Below are 22,611 nucleotides of genomic sequence, written 5' to 3' on the forward strand. Positions count from 1 at the left end.
TTGGTGAGCTCCCAATAGATCAGCCCCACTGTCTCAGTGGGTGGGTGCACCCCCCGTGGTCCTGACATCCTTGCTCGTGTTCTCCCTCCATCTGCTCCTCATTGGGACCTTGGGAGCTCAGTCCAGTGCTCCAGTGTGGGTCTCTGTCTCTATCTCCATCCATCACCAGATGAAGGTTCTATGGTGATATGAGAGATATTCGTCAGTATTGCTATAGGATAGGGTCATTTCAGGTTCCCTATCCTCAGGTTCCCAAGGGACTAACTGGGGACTTCTCTTATTCATCACGCAGTAGATATTCAATGTCTGTTAATTAATTAGCTAGAACATTGTTTCATTTCCTCTAAACACAACGAGCACAACAAAGTATAATGTCCAGGGTAATAAGGCTTTGCAAATTTGTTTTTTTTTTTCAAAACAATGTACTCCTTAACCTATTGCTGATTTTCTTATATATTATTTGCTTCTAAGCTCCTCTGGTCAGAGAAGAAGACCTGATACAGATATTCTTAGTTAATCAGAACAGCTATTCACATATACAGTTCACCTAAGGAAAACATGGTTCTACTAGAGCCTTCCTTCAGCTGTGGAAAGAAGATCCAGGCCTATGGCTGATGTACTAGGAACCTCTATGAGCACAGACTCAACAGGCCACTCCTTCCATGCATTTCCTGGCACACCCTGTACCTCTAAGAAAAAACTCATTTGGTAAACCAAATCAGGCTCATTTTCAAACATCCCACTATCAAAATATCCCATGATCCAGACTTGATTGTTTCATGCCTCAGAAGTCTGTATTGCTTGTAACCATGGTGATATCATTGTGATAAAAAAAAAATTAGTCTGACCTGATTATTCTTTTGAGGAGTTTAGGGACTAGCCCATTATGACTAATTACAATTTTTAAAAGTATGCTAGATTTTTTAAAGGCCTTTTTCTCTAGTGGTATGAAATAGTAAGCATATTGCATGTGAATTTACCTTACTACAGTGCTGTTATTTTAAGGGCACTTATGGGACCCCTGTTGGACTTGATCTTGTACGAATGTGATGGAGGAGGGTCTAGGTGTTACTTTCATTGGTTAATAAAGAAACTGCCTTGGCCTTGATAGGAAAGAAAATTAGGTAGGTGGAGTAGACAGAACAGAATGCTGGGAGGAAGAAGCTGAGTCAGGCAGTCGCCATAGCTCTCCTCTCCAAGACAGACGCAGGTTAAGATCCTTTCCGGTAAGCCACCACCTCATGGTGCTACACAAGGGAGGGGGGCTTGGTTGGGGGAGGGGGAGGGAAAGGGGAGGCGGCGGTGGGGAAGAGACAGAAATCTTTAATAAATAAATAAATAGAAAAAAAAAAAGAAACAGGTTAAGCAAGATATGAGAGTTAGCCAATAAGAGGCTGAAACTAATGGGCCAGGCAGTGTTTAAAAGAATACAGTTTCTGTGTAATTATTTAGGAGCATAAGCTAGCCAGGTGTCCAGGAGCCAGGCGGGAATGCAGCCCACCGCTCCATACTACACGAGTGAGTAGCACGGTGTCCAGACACACCAAGGACTGCTCAGCTCCTGTGCTGCCTGCAGTGCTGGCCTTTGTTCATGCATCTGTATCAAAAACTTAATGGGCTCTTGGAAGCACATCATTAATTGCTTTGCTTCTGTTTCTGTTAATTCCATGTCCTCTGCAGTCTTGAGGAGTTAAAAATCTATGCAATATGAAAAAGTAATTTGGCTGCAGAAGTTCTGCTTCCACCTCAAGCTTTCGGTTTTAAGTGTTTTGTGGGAATGGTTTTAGTTTACATGTCAGAAATCCAGTCTATAGACAATGTAAGCATTGTGAAAGTAAGACAAACTGCTTTAAAACAATTTTTGATATGTTACTTTTGTTTTATCTTCATAAATACAATGCTTAAATTTCTTTTAATAATTACCATGCAATATAATTTTAGATGATTCTTGGTTTGTAAACGAGTCAATAAAGCCCAAACTTAGAATAGTCAGGTGTCATGGTTGATCTTGATTGCCAGCTCAGCTAGGTACAGTGAAGCTGACCTCCAGATCTGTCTGTAAGGGCATTCCCTGAGACCACTGAATCATGAAGGCTCACCCAATGAGTTGTTTCAGCCCTTGTGGAGTTCAAACATAAGGGCACTGGGGGGCAATACAAGACAGAAATGCAGTTATATAAATGAAGCTACGGTAATGGTACTAAAAACAAAAGAAAACATACTAATTATTTTTAATACATAAATAAATAGAAATAAGGATAAGATTGTACCTACACTATGAAAATACTAAAATGCCTGCCTTCTGAAAAGCCAATTAACTTTGCAAAATTAATTAGTTAATGTAATATGCCTCCCAAAGAAAAACATTACAATGGTATTCCATCAAAAAATTATTTCCAAAACAGTATCTAAGAGCATATTTAGACAATGTCCTCAGATGTTCAAAGAACAGCTAATAACCACAGTGTGTGTTATGTTTAAGAAGAAAATATTTAAAAAAAAATAAAATGACATCTATTTTAGGAAGTCTGTACATCTTAGAACAAAAGGCTTCAAAGTAATGTTCTGTTCAACCTGAATCAGCCCATGTCAGTTATGGATTTAAAGGTAAAATTTCTGAAACCAGTGCTTTCCTGTGGAATGCAACAGCATATAGGAAAGACTGTCCAACTGATACATATGATATGATATAACTCTATATCAAAAGGTCAGAAGAAAAAAATCTCGACAAATACCAAAGCCATTTTTTAATAAAATCCAGCATGCAGTATTGATAAAATGCAAAATTCAGTAAACTAAAAACCAAAGGATATTTTTTTAGTAATGTGTGTGTTGCCTCAATTAAAACCAAAATCACAATTAACTATGAAACAATGAAAACCATTCCATTCAAGAGCAAGATTAAAATAAAATGTAAAAAGCAACAGTTTCAGCTGATATAGTATGAAAGTGGAGACGTTTCTGAGGAAAATAATCATGAAAGAGGATGTGTAAGATGGTGGAAGAATTACACCTTAACAATGTAAAGAATGGCCTTAACAATGCAAGGAATAGGTCTAAGCAATAATTTGCTTCAGCAACAAAGTTAAGTATCGATAGATAGATAGATAGATAGATAGATAGATAGATAGATAGATAGATAGATAGTAGATAGATAGTAGATAGATAGATAGATGATAGATAGATAGATAGATAATAGATAGATAGATAGATAGATAGATAGATAGATGGATGGATGGATGGATGGATGGATGGATGGATGGATGGATAGATAGATAGATAGATAGATAGATAGATAGATAGATAGATAGATAGATAGATAGATAGATGATACATAGGTTGATATGTATCACAGTTATTCTTTCTTATAAACTATTACAATGGAAAATAACTTATTGGAAATAATAGTGGGAATTAATATCTTAAAATGAAGTTTACAAGGAAATCACAAAGAGAAAATAAAGAAGAGATGCATGATGGAATGATGTGTTGTTCTTCAGGATTACAAGGGGGTACACTATGGTATTGCAAGAATTTAAAATATTGCACTTAAGCTTTCTTCTCCAGGGGCTGGGAACTCAGAGACCCACAGCCAGACATAAAAAAAAAAAAAGAGAGAGAGAGAGAGAGAGAGAGAGAGAGAGAGAGAGAGAGAGAGAGAGAGAGAGAGAGAGAGAAGTGGGGAAAGACTTTGTGCCACATATCTCTAAATGGGTTGTCTCCATCAAAACCTTGCTCTCAGAGCGGAAGGAATCCCACGGATGAGGAGGTGGGTACAGTGTAAGTGCAAGAGAGGATAGAGGACATCAGAAGCACGAGGCCCTCTAAAACAACTGAGCAAAGCTCATATGAACTCACAGAGACTGAAGCAGCAAGCACAGGCCTGCACACAGGTCTGCACCGGGTCCTCTGTGTATAAATATATATATTTATTGGACTCCTGAAAGTGTGAAAAAGTGGATCTCTGATTCTTGTGCCTTTTCTTGGGGGTCTTTTTCCTCTGTGGTTTGCCTTGACTAACTCTTATGTGATGGTTTTATTCTTGTTGTTTGTCATGTTTGGTTATTATCTCTTGGAAGCCTGTTCTTTTCGAATGAGAGTCGGAGAGGAAGTGGATCAGGTTGGGAGAGAAGACAGAGAGGGATTGGGAAGAGTAAAGGGGGGGGGGCTGTAATCAGGAAAAACTGGAAAAACTGTATGAGAAAAGGCATCTATTTTCAATAAAAATAAAAAATAAAATAAAACATCGCATTCTAAATCCCTGCCCTAGAACTTTAATATTACTAAAGATCATTAATAAATTTTAGGCAGAAAAAGTATGTGATCAACAAAATGAATAAAATAATGTCATCACTGAAGACATATGCTTCCATCGTAAAAACTGCATCATACAATAATGAGTATTCCTAAAACAACCTAATATTTATTAAAATATTTATCACAAGCCAACAAGACACAGCTGGATAGTGTTTAAAACTGTTTCTGATTTCAGAGAGAAAATTCAATAGGTTCTTACTTGTCACTGACTATCCAAACCTTTTCCAGAGCTGTTATTTTTTTAAGGTTGAGGAAGACAGAGACCAGTGTCTGTGTCTGAGTACTTCACAATCTCTGCTCAGAAAAAGATGGCATGGGAATAGAGGAGCAAGAGGAAAATGATAATGATTTAGGGTGCTCAGACCTTCTAGGGACTCAGGAATCATCAGAAGACTGAAGAACTGACCAGAAGCCAGTGAGGGTATTTTAGAGAAATGTGCAGGCTTGTGTGTGAGACAGAGAAAGTGCTCACACAGAGTAGGAAAGCCAGGAATGCTCCCGTTGGAAAGGAATCTCAAGACACTGATTGGTTTGCATAAGCAGGCACATACATTGTTGATGAATGAACACATGTGTGATATCCAGGAATAAAGAGTATAAATTAAAACAAGTGACTGTTTTACTTACCAAAATAGAAAGAATAAGGAAAAGTTGAACAATGGTGAGAATGTACTCATTTATTACTGCCAAATATAAGAAGAGTGAGATTATACTCAATATTTTGAAAAGTGGGAGGACAACATAGAGAAGAAGAAAGAAAAAGAAAAACTAACAGGCAGGAAGGAAGGAAAAGAAATTGTTTATATAATTGACCCAGTAAAACTACTTATGAGGAAATAGCCAAGGAAATGATCAGAGCTTAAAAAGAGAAAAATTGTGTACATGGTAAGAAACAAGGTTGGACGAAGAGAAAGAATAAGTAATGATGCGCCATCCGTGGAATATTAATGTTTCTTAAGATGCATTTATCAAAGAATAATCATAGCAATCTGCAAGCTAATCCAACTACAGGATGAAATATTGCTCCAGAATGGGAATTGTAATTCTGTAAACAAGACAGCTCACTCTTCCCCCAAGAAGAGGCGGTTCATTGCCAAGAGTTCTAAAAAGGCTCAGTGTCTGATTGAACGAGAGCAAAGTTCTCATCGGAGCCAAGTGGACACATTCCACCTTCGCTGTCTTCAGTGCTGGGGAAAATGAAGAACCTGTCCAATGCCACTGCAACCTGCAGAGCTACTTCTCTCTGCCTGGTAGTGTCTCCTCTCCAAATATGCCAAAGCTATCTTGGTGTCTCTTCCAGCTACCATGTTTGGACATGCTCTAATAAGGAATAATGGCTTTTGTAAAATACTAACGTATTTGAGAAGATTCTCAAATTTTCATCTGTGTTACAGAGCAAAGGGCAGGGGAAATCTAAACCATGCATAGAGAACTCGAAAGTTCATATTCTCTCTCTCTCTCTCTCTCTCTCTCTCTCTCTCTCTCTCTCTCTCTCTGTGTGTGTGTGTGTGTGTGTGTGTGTGTGTGTGTGTGTGTGTGCAGGGGGTGCGTATGTTTTAGTTGGCTCTTTGAAAAAAAAAGACAAGGTTTTACCATTTTACCTCAGACTATATATATCCAAATATTTTTTTCAGATAAATTAAAATCAACATTTTATTAAGTTTGAAAGGAGCCAAGGCATAGTTAGAGACCTTAAATACCACTACTAAGTTCCCTTGTGTTCTAAGCACATAATCATGAGTTTTTATCAATGAACCTCATCTGGAGTCTCTGGATGATCTACACTGATGATGTACATCAGTGTTAATGATGGCGTCTCCCCTGCCTGGAGTGCAGTGCTCTCTCGGTTGCCACCTGCATCGCTGTGTATGCCTGTGTGCGTCTGCTGTGGCATTTATCTGCACTATGTCTGTGAGCAAATCCAGAGCTAGTCCCATAGGTTCAAGCAAGACTGGTCTTTGAGGTTGGAAATGCCTGACCTCAGCCCAATGAAAGTGACAAAAGCATGTGGTAGTGATAGGTCCAAGAGGCAAGGATCACCAAGTGGGTAGCTGTGGCTCTCACCCTATAGCGGGACTGCTTTTTCCTTCTTTTCTTTGAAGTGGCTAAAATGGCAGGAGGTGTGTGCTGTCACAGTCTCTGAGTTTGAAGTCAATCAGTCCTGCTGTGTCTAGAAGACACTGTTTCCTTGGAGTCACCACCACCTCTGGCTCTTCCAATCTTTCTGCCTCCTCTTATTCACAGATCACTTGACCTTGAGGGGATGGCTTTGGTGAAAATATCCCATTAAGGACTGGGTGCTCTAAAGTCACTCTCCACACATTGTTCAGTTCTGAATCTCTATGTTAATTTCCATCTACTACAGGAAGAAGCTTCTCTAATGAGGATTGAGTTAAGCACTGATTGTGGGCATAGCAATATGTCATTATTGCTGTGTTCCTTTAGCAGAATAATAGTAGTTGATTTTCCCCTAGACCTATGACCTAGCCTCTGATTCTTGGCCACTTTAACAGTGTTTGGTACAGATTCTATCTTATGGAGTGGGGCTTAAATCCAATCAAAAAGTGGTTGGTTATTCCATATCATTTGTGCCATTATTGCAAAAGTATATACTACAGGCAGGTCACTGTTGGAGGTCACAGAATTTGTGTCTGAGTTATGTAAATTATTTCCTTTCTCCTCCCATAGCATGCAGAATACCTTCCAACATATATGAGAAAAAATTAAGACGAGAGGGGCCTATACATTCTCAAGGCTCTGTATGTTATTAACAAGTGCCCAAGGCCGAGAGTTCACAAACACTGAAAGTCCACGGTCGCCATGGTAGTCCATGGTAACTGTGGTTGTAAGCCAGCCCTGGTATCCAAAGCCATGCATTGTGCAGCTCAGATGGAGGTCTCTTGTGAAGAAGGTCAGGAGACTGAAACAGGTCACTCACAAGGGACAATATGCTGCACCCATGCTGCTAAGGACACTCAACCAAGGCAAGCGCTGAACCTTAACCCTGCTCCTTCCATCAGCTAGGAGAACATGAGCACCCACGGGAAAAGCAAAAGATCAAACCAGGTCCAGTGGGGACTGAGAAGATCTCCCAGAGAGAAAGAGAGGAGGTCAGGCCAGACCAAGAAGAGCACTTTGAAACTTACCTTAACACACAGGACTTGGGTTCAGGTCTCTAGGTTTCTGAGCCTGATCTGCCCTGAGGGCAGGTGAATGGGAAACCGCAAGTGGCCGTCAGTCCTGGATGAGTCTGTTTTTCAGGCGCCTAGGGAGAAGTCCTTAAGAATTACATAGGTCATTGTATTTCCTGAAGGTCATAGCCTGTCAAGAAGAAATGGAAATTTACAAAAACTGAAAAACTGGCTTCTTAAGAAAAGAGAGTAGCTCAAGGTGCAGCTGCTGACGCCTGACCTAGGCCCTTGATGCTCAGGGAAATCACACTGGGTGAAGTCGTAAGTAAAGCAGTGTAATTATTACTAAATGAGAAAAATACTGAACCTAAACTTCCGAAAGCAAATGCTAGCAGTGAGTTTTAAATTTGTCTCCTTTCTTCTCGATATAAATTGAAATGCCTGCCGATTTATTATCCAAAAGGTACATTTCTGATAAATCGAAACACTTAAAGGAAATTATCACCAGCACTACAATATGAATAAATGCCTTGCCTCCTGGCTGTAACCTTTGCAGGCTGCGTTTATCATTCGCATCACACGAAATAGCCACAAACCTAATTTTCCTAGTGCCAACATTGATACGCTGTGGAAAGTCTGTGATTATAAATGTTTGTGTCATTTTTGTAATTATGGGGACAGGGTGATTAGTTGACAAGGCTTGTGTTCCCTAAAGGAACAAAATGAGGAAGGACATTGGGGCACTGAATAAACTTGTGCCTCTCCTGTGTGCTGATAAACTCTCAGGGGGCGGGGCTTACAGAAACCAGAAAATAAAACACACCAAGGAAATTTGGCAGAGCGATCAGACCCACCAATTGTTTTCATTCCTGGCTGTCCACCTCAGAGGGCAATGTCTTAGGAAGCCACCCCTTTAACAACACTCAGGCCCCTGTTTTAGATGCCCTGGTGAAAACAAAGAAGCTGAAAAATTAAGCTAATATGAATTCCATAAAGCATAAGAATACTTAGATATTCTGAAAATTCAATTCAATGCATTTGTGCTTTGTTAGGGCTGTGATACACTCAAACCCATATGTGTATTTATAAATATTTTTTATAAATGCATTCTTAGCTTACATTTTCTTTTTCCCTTTAATCCTGCTTCCTTCCCTGCCTCCAGCCCATTTTACTCTCCTCTTACGAACTCTTATTATAAAACACATATTCTTTCCAATGCTTTACAAATACATTCATGTGTTCTTACTTGCTTTTTCCCAAGCATTTTCACTATGGAAAAATATTGAGCAAACATCTTTGAAACTTTTTTTGTTTACTAGAATTGTAAGTATGAGATAAACTTTAAAGGTAATAGGATTATTGAGGGAAAAGTTGGGCTTTTGTTTTTTTTTTTTATTGTTGGTCTACTTTGCTAAAAGTCTGTAACAATTGGCATTTGCTTCAGCCATCTGAGACATATACTTGCTCTGACATGCTGCCTGTAAGGGTTATGTTTCTTTGTAAACTTTGCTCATTTTGTCTGCCGCAAAAATGATCATTGTTGCCGTCTTTCCCCTTGTAAAGCTGCCTTTGATGCTGACTTACTGTATTAACTTGCTCATCTTGATCTTCTCATCTGTATCTTTTTCCATCTTCCTGTTGGTCTACACATTTGTGGGTTTTTATCAGCACTTACCTCAACTGTCTGTTATTTGTCCCGGGGGGGGGGGGGGGCTGTAAAATACAGCTGTCCAAGTTTGTCTTATCCCTTTTGATTTACTGCCACGTAAAAGCTTTTGTCTTTTTTATATGGTGCTGGGGATTGAACCCAGGGCCTCGAATGTGCTAGGCAAGTCTTGTATCCTTGACATACTCACAGCTCAGCTCCTTGGCTAATTTAAGATGCACAAATATGTGTGCTTTCTGACTCCTGAATTTTGATTAAGGTATTTATAGCCCTAAGTGCTTCATGAATTCACCTGCATTTTCTTCCCAGAGTCTTATTGGCTGTCTTATTTACATTTACCTTTGGAGTGTTGGATATTTGATTTCATATGTGATGGCAAGTCAGTGACCCACTTAATAAAACTACAGCAAGCATCTACTGTCCATTCAGCCCAGTGCCTGTCAGCTAGTGTGTATATAACCTCCTAACGGCTCCGAACACCTGTCTCGTGCTGCCCACCTGGGCAAGGTCAGGAGTCTGTCAGGACCATGTCAGAACTTGAGTAAGCATCGCCCATAGTACTCTATGCCCGTTGTGTGTATAAAAACCATCATAGGAAAAGGACCTAAACATATTCTCCTGCAGGCACAGGGACCAGAGTTTGAATCCTCAGAGCCCACGAAAAAGCCAGGCAAGCATGGTGACCTCTAGAAAAGCAGTAGAGAAGCAGAGCAAGAAGATTGCAGGGGCATGCTGGCTACAGAGACTAGCAGTGATTCTCAAACTCCTGGTTCTTCAAGAAACCCTGGCTCAATAAAGGAGTGGTGAACAATCAGGGAAGGCATCCATTGTTAACCTCAACCCTAAAAACAGAGAGAGAGAGAGAGAGAGAGAGAGAGAGAGAGAGAGAGAGAGAGAGCAGTAGCAACAAATACAAGTGTGGCTCTATATTCATTTTCTGGGGCTACTGTAGCAAACTTCAGATCAAGTGTCTTAGGCAGCATAACTCTTGCCTTCCATTCTAGAGGCTCAAAGTCTGAGATCACAGTATTACACCAGCAGGTTTCCTCTGAGGCCTCTGCTCTTGGTTTGTCAATGAAGCTTTACCCTTGTTCGTGTGTGTGTGTGTGTGTGTGTGTGTGTGTGTATGTGTGTGTGTGTTTGCACACATGTGTACAGATGCCAATTGAGGCCAGAAGAAGCGGTCAGATTTCCATGGAGCTGACATTATAGGAAATTGTGAGCTGTGTGATGTGGGTGCTGGCAACTGAATTCTGGTCCTCTGGAAGAGCAGGAAGCTCTCTTATTAACTGCTGAGCTATTGCTGCAGCCCCAACCAGAAATCCTTCACTGAGTATTTATTCTGTTTCCTGAAGTTCTGAGAATTCAGGAAAAAGCAGGAAATGGAGTCCACCTTCAGAAATGTGGTCCTTGGGTCGGAAAGTTGACGGCAGTGACACTCAGAGGTGCAAAAAACAGAAAGACTGGGACAGAAAGGGCCTACAATCTGTCTTCCTAGAGTACTCTTGATCTTCTGGGAGGCATTTTGTTTTCCTGGGACTGGAGAAATGGCTCAGTGGTCAAGAGCTCTAGCTTCTCTTGCAGAAAACCCAGCTTTGATTTTCACCATCCACTTGGTGACTCTCAACCATTTATAATCCCAGTTCCAAGGAATCAGTTCCAAATGACCCAGCACCCTCTTCTGAACTCCACTAGCACTAGGCAGTCATTTAGTACACAGAGAAATCATTTATATGGATAGAATAAATATATAAAGATTTAAGTAATGAAATATTTTGTTCAATGTTCATATGTACACGTAACATATTTTGGTCAAGTCCACCCTCCCATTCTCTCTAATTCAACCTCTACGTCTTTACCACTCCCCCATCCCAACCAACTCCACTTGCTCTCTGTGTTTAAATACCCACTGAGCCTTTTTAATTTGTGGGACAAGGTGCTAGAAGGTGGGTAGCATCTCAGGGACCTCATCCCTGTAGAAAGCTTTCTCCCCAACAGTCATCAGTTGCCAACAGCTTCATAGACAAGAGTTGGGACTCTATAAGCCCCTCCCCAGCCATGCTAGAATTGGGCTGGCTGGATTGTATGCAAGTCATTGTGACTTTTCAAACAAAATTTGTTTAGTTGTTTTTCTTCTGCTGCCTTTCTCCCCTATTCCCTTCCTCCTTTGTGCCTGCCCAGCCCCAATAGCCACATTCAATGGAATCTGTAATAAAACTCAGATTGAATAGAGACAATTTAATGGCTGCAGAGCCAAGAATTCCTTTATTCTCAGAATCTTTTTTTGTTCCTCACTTGCACAGCAATTATTCAGATTCTTTGCCATCTTCAATTTATTTTTGTTGCAAGAGGATAGTTCTAATACTTCAATCCGACTTTAAATGGTATTAAAATCAAATTAAAATTTAGTCACAGACAACTTTAAAGTGTTTCTGAAAATGCTAAGAATATATATAATAACTTGATACTTTATTTTTATTTTCTTGCAATTGAGGTAAAAATGAGATAAGTAGATTCAGCTCGAATATTCTAAGAATGGCTGTGACCTCATTCCTTTTATGAACTTGTGTCCCTATTCCACATGACCAAACTCTTTTTGCTCTGTTTTCTCCCTCTTCCTCTCAAAGTCCTGAATTGTCAGACAATTGGAAGAAAGCACATGACAAGAAATATGACATGGGTGAATAACAAATGCAGCTTACATGCAGACATTCTCATCCGAAGGAAAACATAGTTTCTGAATCTAGAACTTATTTACAATCACCTTTCTTATAGATGTCTCTAAAGAAGAACCAAAAATATTGAGACCTCCGAGAAGACCCCGAAAACCCAAAACATTAAATAACCCTGAAGATTCTACCTACTATTATCTACTCCATGTAAGTGGCTCATTCTTGCAGTCAAACTTAAGACCAACAGAAACCGTGGCTACATTAGGCTGCCCCAGAAGGCCTTGCAGCATGGAGGCCCTCCTCAAATTCCATTTCACAGATAACCCATTAAGTGTCCCCTTTGTTTCCCTCCAGCCATTTTCCTCATGGTTCTGGCTTCTCCTGTAGTCTTGGACCTACCATATTCACCCAGAAACTTTTTCTGGTAACCGCTTATCTGAGCTTACATATAAATATCAACCTAGAAAGGAAAATCCGTCATAGGAAAGACATAGGAAAGGACAGAGGCATTTGTTCCAATGCCTGCAAGCAGAAAAAGAGAAGTGAAACTTTGTTGAGTTTCTGCAAATTCCTGGACGATAGTAAGACATATTCATAACCATTGTGACAGCCTCCTAGAGCCAGCCCCTAACATTATGTTTACTTCTGGGGTCAGAATTGTGAGACACGGGTGAGCATCTTATGTTCCTATCAGAGCCATTAACTTTATTGAGATCTCCTGGATCCACTCAGTTGGCAGTGTTATGGTCTCTACTAGGCTCCCTTCCCCTCACGCTCCTGTCCTCCATGCGCTCCCTTTATATCTGACACCTATGCCAGGTCTACAATTCTGCCTTCTCACTACCAGTTCTTCCTCCTTCTCTAAGCACATAGCATATCCCAGTTCCAACAGTCACCGTTTCTCAGTCAGACTGGTTAAAACTTCAAATCTCAGCTTCCCCAGCCTACACAAGAAAATTCTCTAAACCATAAATTTGGTTATGTTATTCCTTCAGTTGGCTCAGTAACTCCATCCGCAAGAAGTCCAGATTCCAATGTCTTTTTTACTGAACAAAGAGCTTCTGCCCTGTGTCAACTCTCCATAGTAAACTGCTTAAATTCCCACAGTGAGCAGCATCCCCTTAGGCTCCAAGTCTTCCCCACCCAGTGGGTCCCTTTGACCCCAGTGGTCCCTCCATTTCTAATATCTATTCCATTTACACTCTGTACTGTCACAGAGAGGAGCATAACTCCATGCCCAGGAAAACCCAGAGAATCTGAGAGTTCATCAGAAACAAGAGTCACATGCCACAGGCAGGAAAATGAAGCTCACATCTGGCTTCCCAGTTAGCTGGGTCAACTCTAGTCTTCCCTGTCACCATGGTTCTGCACCATGCTTCTCTCCTTTATGGTGTTGCCCAGAATTCAAACTTACAACCTCTTCACCTTTGAGTTTCTTAGAATAATCTCATCATCTGTCATGACCTCAGTCACTGCTAAGTTAAAAACCATTGTCTCTGGCTTAGATTACTCTTCTAGCTCCAAACACAAATAGCAAACTACCTAATACTTATCACATAATCTACATGGATGTGCACACAGAGAGGTCCATATGTAGGTGCATTCATAGTTTGTTAGGATATATCACAAGTCATATAAATCACCCAGTTAAAGTACAACACAATAGCTTTTATTTCAACCATCACCACAGTCAATTCTATAATATTTCTATCACTCCAAGATGAAACTCTACACACTATCAGTCACTCCCACACTCCATTCCTGACCCAAATCCTAAGTAATCACTAATTGACTATCTATTTGCCTTTTATAGAATCCCATATAAACAGAATCACATAGTATATGTTATATGAAATAGTTTTATAAGCTGGTAATCACTTATTCTGGTTCTCCTTCTTTCTCATCCATCATTAATATAATAAATTAAGATAATAAATTATGCATTATGATTGCATATTACTATATTTAATGTATTTTCAATTATTCTATTCCCATTAGAAGTCAATCCAAGAAGAAAAACGAAGACCAAGAAAAGACAGGTAATCATCTCTTCTAAATTACAGCACCATTTTGTTAAAATAAAACTATAAATCTTTATGTTCAAATTTTATTAGCAATCACATATATTTGGAAAGTAACATGGTCACATGTATATAATAAGTGTGAAAACTATATGGAACTTACAAATTAAATATGTGGGCTAGAACCATAACGAGTATTAGCTAAGAACTCAAATATAATTTGGACGAATCGCATCATTGTATCAGACTGCTTTTCTCTGCCCATTTAATAATGGTAGCTAAGCAATCATAACACTTTAGTAGCCACAAACTTTCTCTTCATTTTTGCTTTATGGTCCTTCGGTACATATTAAATGTCATGTTTTATACTTTTTGGGTTGTTAGGATGGCAAGGGTTGAAGTTGTTGTAGATATGGTACACTTACTTTCACACGACTCCTTTCCCTTTAATATTGCAGTCTTTCAATGTTTTGACATTCTAATTTTGTTCTCATGCCAAATCACTTTCAGATAATGCTAGCAATAGAAGAGGGTCCTTATACTGAACATAAACAGAGTTCCCTATTTATCACCTGGTGATACCTATAGCGGAAGTCAGTTAAGGCTATGGATGAAAACACTTGAAAGTTCTCTGTGTTTGCTCACCAAGGCCAATCTTCAGTTAGATGAGCCTGGTGTGAATGGGAGTGTAGACTGGCCAAATCAGCGCCGCATCACTGGCAGTTCTGGAAACTCCCAGTTCATGTTAAATCAAACCTGACAAAAGCAAGAGGCACCAGTTAGCGGCTAATGTGCTAGTCAAGGTAAGGATGAGGGATGTTTTTAATTAACAGGATTACTGATTTTTACATTTCAAGATTTCTCTCATATATGTGGGCTTTTAGTGGTGCTCTTAAATTACAGTAAATATTAAGAAGAAAACACTTGGCCTGTAAGTCAGGGAGTAGAAATGATTAGACTGATCATGCTTATGTGTTCACTTCCAGTCAAGGAAAATTACTAGGTCTGGAAGACTTCTATTACAAGGAACTTCTGCCTTCTAATTCTGGACCAAAGGAACATAGCTCTAATGTAAGAGAATGGAGACCACAGAAGGAACTCCAGGATCGACGCCCTGAGGCTAATGAAAGGTAACAACGCACAGGGCAGTATAACGTTCAATGGTAAACTTAAATGGAAATTTAAAAATCCCAATTTTAAGCAATTTTTATACCATAAAATTTGAAATTTTCACAATTTGTGCCCTGGCAATGCTGAAGTATGCATAGGCAGCCCGTTTATGGCGGTTCTGTTGAACTTGTCCATATTGGCTTTCATGGTCTATGTTGATGAGGACAACTAACCAGGTCCCTTCCTCAAGGGGCACTAGATCTCATCACAGATGGCTATGAGCCACCATGTGGTAGCTGGGAATTGAACTCAGGACCTTTGGAAAGAGCAAACAGTGCTCTTAACTACTGTTTTCCTGAATATTTCACCTTATTATTGATATATTGCTCAAAGTAAAATCATGAATATGATTATAATACAATCATATATTTTTCCTTGGAAAGACCCCCACTCACACCCCTTTGTTTGGTGTAGTTATTTGTATTATACCTTTAGAAATGTATCAATTTAAGTGATAAACTATATGGTCATTTTCAATATAAGGAACACAGCATATTTATTAAGGTCTAAACAATATAATTTAATCATTACAAGAGGTTTTTTGAGACAGGGTCTCACCATTTAACTTTGCTAGCCTAGAACTCTATGTAGACCAGACTAGCCTAGAAGTCACAGAAATCTACTTACCTCTGCCCCCCAAGTGCTGGTATTAAAAGTGTATGCCACTATGACTGGCCTCTCTTTTTGGATTTTTAATTATGTTTTTAATTTTCATAATCAGGGATGACAAACCAAAAGCAATTTTGGGAAAATAAGATTCATGGGAAAATAGGTGCCTTGATTAAGATTCTTTTCAGCTTACTACAAATTTTATGTCAGTAAATAATTTATCTTGCAACTTATATACAACTTTGGGAATAATTTTCCCCTTTCCTCCAAATTCATCATGAAGTTTTGAGACTAGAGGTGCGTAGGAGAATATAAACGTGGTGCATGAGAAATAGGAGAATGTGCAGGAACTGGGAACTGATTGGAAATCCTTAGCCAGGCCTCTGTTGGCCTAGGGTGCTCAGACCCCCTAGCTCTTCTCTTTTACAGTGTGCAGTGATGCTTAGAGAGAAGAATTCTCCAGTCCAATTGTCTCGAGTTGGACCCCGATTGAGCTACTTGAGAAGTTTTATCTCTTCTGAGCTCTTTAAGCCACCGTTTTCACACGCACAAAGGAATCTTCAAAATTCCCACCTCACTGTCTTATTATAGATTAAATGAAACGATACCTTGCTTAGCACACTATGTCCCCAGAGGAAGATGTCTATAAATACTGATGGCTATCATTATCCACCTTCATTTGCTCTTTCAAACGCTACCTGACTATGATCTCCAAAAAGAAGATGCATTCTTCCATCTTGAAACAAGATCTATAACCTGTTCACACCTGGTGGGGTTCTAGCTGAAGCATGAGGTTCTGTGTGAGAGAGTAGAACACCAAGTGCCAGAGAGCTGAAATGATTTGTGTGTGGTCACAAACCGAGTGAGGGTTCTTCAGCCAGGGTTTTCACACCCTGCTCAGCTGCTTTTCGCTGGTCTGCCTGCTTCCTGTTGTAACAGCTGACACTCCTTTGTCTCTACTTTCTTCTTTTTCTTTCACCAACTGACGATCCATGCCTACTGTGACGGTATTATATCCCAGAGACACTGCCTGCTTCCCAGCAACGGCCATGGGTGTGCACTTAATATCCACTAGAATAAGGGTGCCAGAGCTGGCTTTGGTTGAGTGCTTACTTAGTTCTAGGCACTAAGCTGTTATTTCACTGAACTGGTAAGACAGTTACTATTACTGCCCTCTTTTATGAATATGGAAGCTAAGTTTCCAGAGGGCAGCAACTGTAGTCACCCACATAATAACTGATGGGGACAGAAAATCTGAACACAGGGTTTTGTAAACTTAAATTCAATGACTTTAACCACTGTTAAAACTGCCACTTTATGTAAAGCTCCATGCTGGAGACTTAAGGAAATAGTGAATATCAGGGTGACAAAGGTGTGGTCTTTGTATCAAACAATCTTGAGGTTAGAAGGACGTGATATTCACATACCAATGCTGAACAAGGTAACTCTCAGAGGGGCGGGCTTTTCTAAACTTAGAAAGACAGTGGTGATAACTCACAGCAACGGTGTGGCTAAACCTCAGTAAGAGCCTGAATTAAAACAGACAACAAATGCAAAAGAAGAATAGCTCTAAATTACATCATGGAACAATTAGCAAAATTGTGACTAAATTATATGCCCAATTGTATTAATTCAGGAAGAGCATCTTTATGTGTACCTGAGTACATCCATAGTTTACTAACAGAGACACACCGACTGCTGATGACACCTCCAGTAAAGTTCGAGTGGGGAAGGGTGTGCCAGCAATAACAAGCAGAATGCTTCATGGAATTTTTTAATTGACACATTAAAATTGATAAGTTGATAAATTTAAAATAAATTTTAAACTTAAATTGATAAGTTAAAATCCTGTACATTTTTGAAATACACATACATTGTGGAATAGCTAAATTGAACTGATTAAAACTTGCATAGATTTATACTCTTCAGTCCCATAGAAGCTAGGTAGGTAACAAGGAGGACCCTAAGAGAGGCCACATGGAGGCCTGAAGATGGGGAAATAGTTAAGAAGATCTCCTGGGTAAATTAAAGGAGAGAAGGAGAAGAGGGATGGGAACATGAGGGATCAGCATGGTCAAGCTGAGGGCAGGTCAGAGAGGGAGAGTGATAGGGAAGATATCTTGGCAGGGGGGCATTGTGGAGTTAGGGAGAAACCTGTTGCCAGGGAGGGGAGGCTCCCAGGAACCCACAAGGATGACCCCAGCTAAGACTCCTAGCAGTAGTGGAAAGGGTGCCTGACCTGGCCTTCCCTTGTTGGAAGCAGATGCAGAGATCCACAGCCAAGCACTGGGCTGAACTCCTGGATTCCAGTTGAAGAAAGGGTGGAGGAATCATTTGAGTAAGGGGGGGGGGTCAAGATCAAGATGGGGGAAACCCACAGAGACAGCTGACCTGAGCTTGTGGGAGCCAGCATAGGACCTACCTAAGCCCTCTGCATCTGGGTGGCAATAGTGTAGCTTAGTCTTTTGTGGGGCCTTCAGCAATGGGAACAGGACCTGAGGCACAAGCTGCCTTTTTGGAACTTATTCCCTATGGTGGGATGCCTTGTTCGGCCTTGATAGAGAGGGGAGGAGCCTGGTCCTGCCTCGGCTTGATGGGCCATGCTTTATTGATTTCCATGGAAGACCTTACCCCACCTAAGTAGAGGAGGAGGAGGAGGAGGAGGAGGAGGAGTGGATGGGAGAGGGAGCAGCAGGAGAGGAGGGAGGGGAAACTGGGGTTGATAAGTAAAATAAATTTTAAAATGATGAAAACATTAACATATCCTTAAAAGTCTATCTTAAAGCAAATTTCAAGTCACCAATGTATTGCTATGAATTATCGTCACTCAATAGATCTCTTAAATTTATCCCTACCAACTGAAATTTTATATTCCTTAATCAGTGTGTCCCCAGCTCCCTGTCTCCAAGCCCTGAGGAGCACCTTCCTATGCGTTTGACATTTTTAGGATGCACACACGAGTGGGCTCCTGCAGGGCTTCACTGATATTTGACATACTGTCTTCCAGGTTTATCCTTATCGCACAACTGGCCATTAACCATTCATCCGCTGGTGGGCACATGGCTTGAGTGCATAGCTCGGGCGTTGGGAGTAGCACTGGGTGAGCACTAGACTACACACAGCTCTCGGAATATTCGCTTCATTTCCTGAGGTGATGTGCTTGGTAGTGAGCTTTGAGGATCTCATTAGTAACAGTTGCTAAATACTAATACCTTCATGTTTTTGAACAATGCACCCACTGTCCTCTATGGTGGCTGCACCAGCCTACACACTCCAGTGCCGTGCTGAGCTCCTCTCCTTTGTGTCCTTACCAACACGCGTCAGCATTTACATTTTGATAACAGACATCCTACATAGGTGAGATCGTGTGTCCTTGTGATTTTAAGTTTAAATTTCCCTGATGATTAATAATGTTGGTCATTCTTTAAATTTTAAGATAAAATTTATACAACAGAATTCACTTGACCATTTTAAAATGTCCAGTTCCGTGGGTTTAATACTTCATGCAGACCTAACTTCAGGAAACCAAATACCTACTAGTATCACCACCCTTCCACCCCTGTTCCCTGGCAACCACTAATCAATTTGCTTTCAGCAGTTATTCAGAACATTTCATATAAATAGAAGCGCACATGTGACCTGCTTGTTCTAGCTACTTCCCTTAGCATGTGATTATTTTTTAATTTTGTATGTGCGCATTATATTTATGTGAGTTTTGCCACAGCACTCGTGTGGAATCCAGAAGACATTTGCAAGTTAGTCTTTGCATCCTGCCTTTGCCTTGTTTTTAGACAGGGCCTCTTGATCTTACTGCTATGCTACACACTCCAGGCTCCGGAGCAATTCTCCCACTCTACCTCCTGTGGTACTGTAGGAGCTCTGGGATGGCTCATACCCACCCCTACATCCAGAGATCTGAACTCAGGACATCAGACTTGTACATCAATTTTTTTTTCTTTTTATTGATTTTATTGAGCCAAATATTTTTCTCTGCTCCCCTCCCTTCCTCCCCCATTCCCTTCTACCCTCTCCCATGATCCCCATGCTCCCAGTTTCCTAGGGAGTCTTGTCTTTTTCTCCTTCTGGGTACAGCAAATATAATCACTCTCTGAGTCATCTCTCTAACCTAACAACAAGACTTCAACTTTCCACTCTTTTAAAAGCTTAGCAATCTGTTAAGGCTGCTGAACAGAGACACTTCCAAACCCTGTTTAATGACTAGGTCACTTTAAGCAAATCAGTCTTCTTGTCGGACTGGTTTCTTGGGAACTTGATTCTTATTTCTAGTCAGAGTAGTACTGTATTGGTACTGGCATCCTTTGTTCCTGGAATGTGACAGTCACTCAATCTTGCACTGAGCATTTTTTACACGCACGTTTTGGTTATCTGTGTGCCTTTTTCTGAGAAGTGCCTCTTCAGGTCCTTTGTCCCCTTTTTAACCATTTCACTTGTTTTTATTGAATTATTTGAGTTCCTTGTAGATTTTAGACACTGTCCCCTTTATCAATTGTATCATTTGTAAATATTTATTACCCTTTAGCAAGTTGTCTCTTCACTGCTTTGATTCTTTTGTTTGCTGTATTTTGAATCCGATTTGCCTGCTTTTTGGTATAATCTGATTTGTCTGTGTTTGTGTTTGCTCTTGTTGCCTGTGGTTTGGTGGTGATATTCAAAAATCCTTTGTCCAAACCAGTGTTGTAGATATTTTCCTCTATATTTTCTTCTAGCAGATTTTCTGTCTTAGGTGGTAGTTTAAGTCTTTAATCTTCTTGAGTGGACTTCAGTATATGCTGTGAAGTAAATCTCTGTTACCATTTTTGTGTGTGTGTGTGTGTGTGTGTGTATCCAGTTTTCCCAAAATCATTTACTGAAGACATTAGCCTTTCCCTGCTATAAGCTCTCGGCATCTCAGTCAAGCCCAATGGAAGACAAATGAATCTGTTTGTGAGCCCTCTTCTCCAGTTCCTCGGTCTGTGAATCTGTTTTTATGCTCTTTGGCTGCTATTACTTTTTTGTAGATTTTTCAAAGCAAATAGCGTGATGTCACCAGCTTTATTCTTTTGTTCAAGATTACTTTTATTATTTAGGGTCTTTTGTAATACCAAATGAGTTATTTGTACTTGTTTTCCCTATTCAGTAAAAGAAAGAAGGCCAGAAACTAAAAGTCCACATTGACTGGAGCTCTTACAGTGGGTCCAGTAAAGCAGTTTCATTAAAAACATTGAAACCTGCCTGGCTGTGGTGGCACGTGTCTTTAATTCCAGCACTCAGGAGGCAGAGGCAAAAAGATCTCTGAGTTCAACCAGCCTGGTCTACAGTACAAGGTACAGTGTAGTCTGGGTTAAGTAGAGGATCCTTGTCTCAAAAGAAGAAGAAGAGAAAAAGGAAGAAGAGGAAGAAGAGGAGGAGGAAGAGGAGGAGAAGGAGGAGGAGGAGGAGGAAGAAGAAGAAGAGGAAGAAGAAGAAGAAGAAGAAGAAGAAGAAGAAGAAGAAGAAGAAGAAGAAGAAGAAGAAGAAGAAACCTTGAAAAGTCAACAGAACAAGCAGTAACTTTATTCCTACTAGAGTGATTAGTGATTATTCAGATTGAGGGAGTGTTTAAAAGAGACATTTGATTTAAAAGACCAGAAGGTGAGCAGGGTGGTGTTGTTGCAGGCCTTTAATCCCAGCACTTAGGAGGCAGAGTCAGACAGATCTCTGAGTTCAAGGCCAGCCTGGACTATGGAGTGAGTTCCAGCATAGCCAGGGCTATACAGAGAAACCCTGTCTCGAAAAAGAGAAAACAAAACACCACCAAAAAAATTCAGATTATACACCTTGAATCTTCTTGATTGATGAAAGTCTCTTAAAAACTAAATAAAGCACTAAGGTAAGTATGTTTGTATTAACTGTGAATTATTGTTCCAAACAAAGCCAGCCTTTGTGATCTCTATCTTCTAGTGGTTGGCTCTCATCCAAACACAAAAGCCACTAGCTTCAACTCTGCAAAGCTGCAGAGTATCTTTACAGCCAGTTAAGTTGGCTCGTTTAGCCTGACATTTTGGTTGTGTCTTTTTAAATGTGTGTGGTTGGTGGATAGCTCAAGGAAGAGGAGCGCCTAGCCCTGGGAGGGTATCTGGAAATACCACTGCTAGCAGTTGCCATTGACTGTGAGACCCTGTCTGACTTGCAGGTGCTGGACCCCCAACAGAAGCGAGGAGATCTCCGCCAACCCCTATGACTACAGAAGGCTCCTGCGCAAAACCTCCCAGCGCCAGCGCCTGATGCAGCAACTGTAGCCCCTACTGAGTTCAAAGTGTTGAACCCTGAGATGCTACAAGGACTATAGCAACAGCGAGGTGCCCTCAGAATCTTAAACCCCTTTGGGGAGTTCCAGATACTGGACCTCTAGACGTCTCCCACCTGCAGTTGCCCCCATCACCCTAATGTACCACTTGATCCCACTGTTTGTAATTCAGGTACCCACTGTGTCTGAGCTGTCACCACCCCTTTGCTCATTTTTAGATGATTTAAGAGATTTCTTCTTTCTTGAAAAGACTTTCGCAGGACCTTGTTTGGATATGCCAGAACAAAGTGGAAAGAACTTTGAAGGGGAACTCATCTAAAACTTGCATTTTTTTTCTCTCCTCTTTTGATTAGTAAGATTACAAAATAAAGTAAGCATCTCGGAAAGTGTGTTTTACAAGGGCTTGTCTGCCTTGTGCCTTGGGGGCTCTGTCTCTGGTATACAGCTGGGCTGGTGGCAGGAGCTGAGATGAGATCTGTCTTCAGAAGCTAATCCCCAGCCCCAGCTACTCTACAGAATAGCCCACCTTAAACTGAACCTAGAATCCTGGACGAACCTCCAAACCCACGCCCACACAGCCTTCCCAGCCAACCACATTAACACTGGTCCTCAGGCTGAGAATTGTCAGATAGTAAGGTCTCTTCCTCTGCAGATTTGAAGTAACCTCTCCTTGGAAGTTGGCCACATAAAAGTGAGCAAACGGGCAGCGGGTAGGAAGCAGGAGTTTCCTTACCATTTG

The 22,611-nt window shown here is 40.6% G+C and overlaps 1 protein-coding gene across 1 annotated transcript in view; it reads left to right on the forward strand.

Moving 5' to 3' along the window:
• Myo3a (myosin IIIA) overlaps positions 1–21,864 on the forward strand; it is a 179,962-nt gene extending 158,098 nt beyond the window's left edge. The window contains 4 exon segments of the mRNA XM_050152716.1: positions 11,890–11,993; positions 13,785–13,825; positions 14,794–14,937; positions 21,759–21,864. Of these exon segments, the coding sequence (XP_050008673.1) occupies positions 11,890–11,993; positions 13,785–13,825; positions 14,794–14,937; positions 21,759–21,864 (395 nt within the window).
• The last annotated feature ends 747 nt before the right edge of the window (positions 21,865–22,611 follow it).

The sequence above is a fragment of the Alexandromys fortis genome, unplaced genomic scaffold, assembly GCF_014885135.2.
Source record: "Alexandromys fortis isolate MF-2015 unplaced genomic scaffold, M_Fortis_MF-2015_v1.1 scaffold_54, whole genome shotgun sequence".
Lineage (NCBI taxonomy): Eukaryota > Metazoa > Chordata > Mammalia > Rodentia > Cricetidae > Alexandromys > Alexandromys fortis.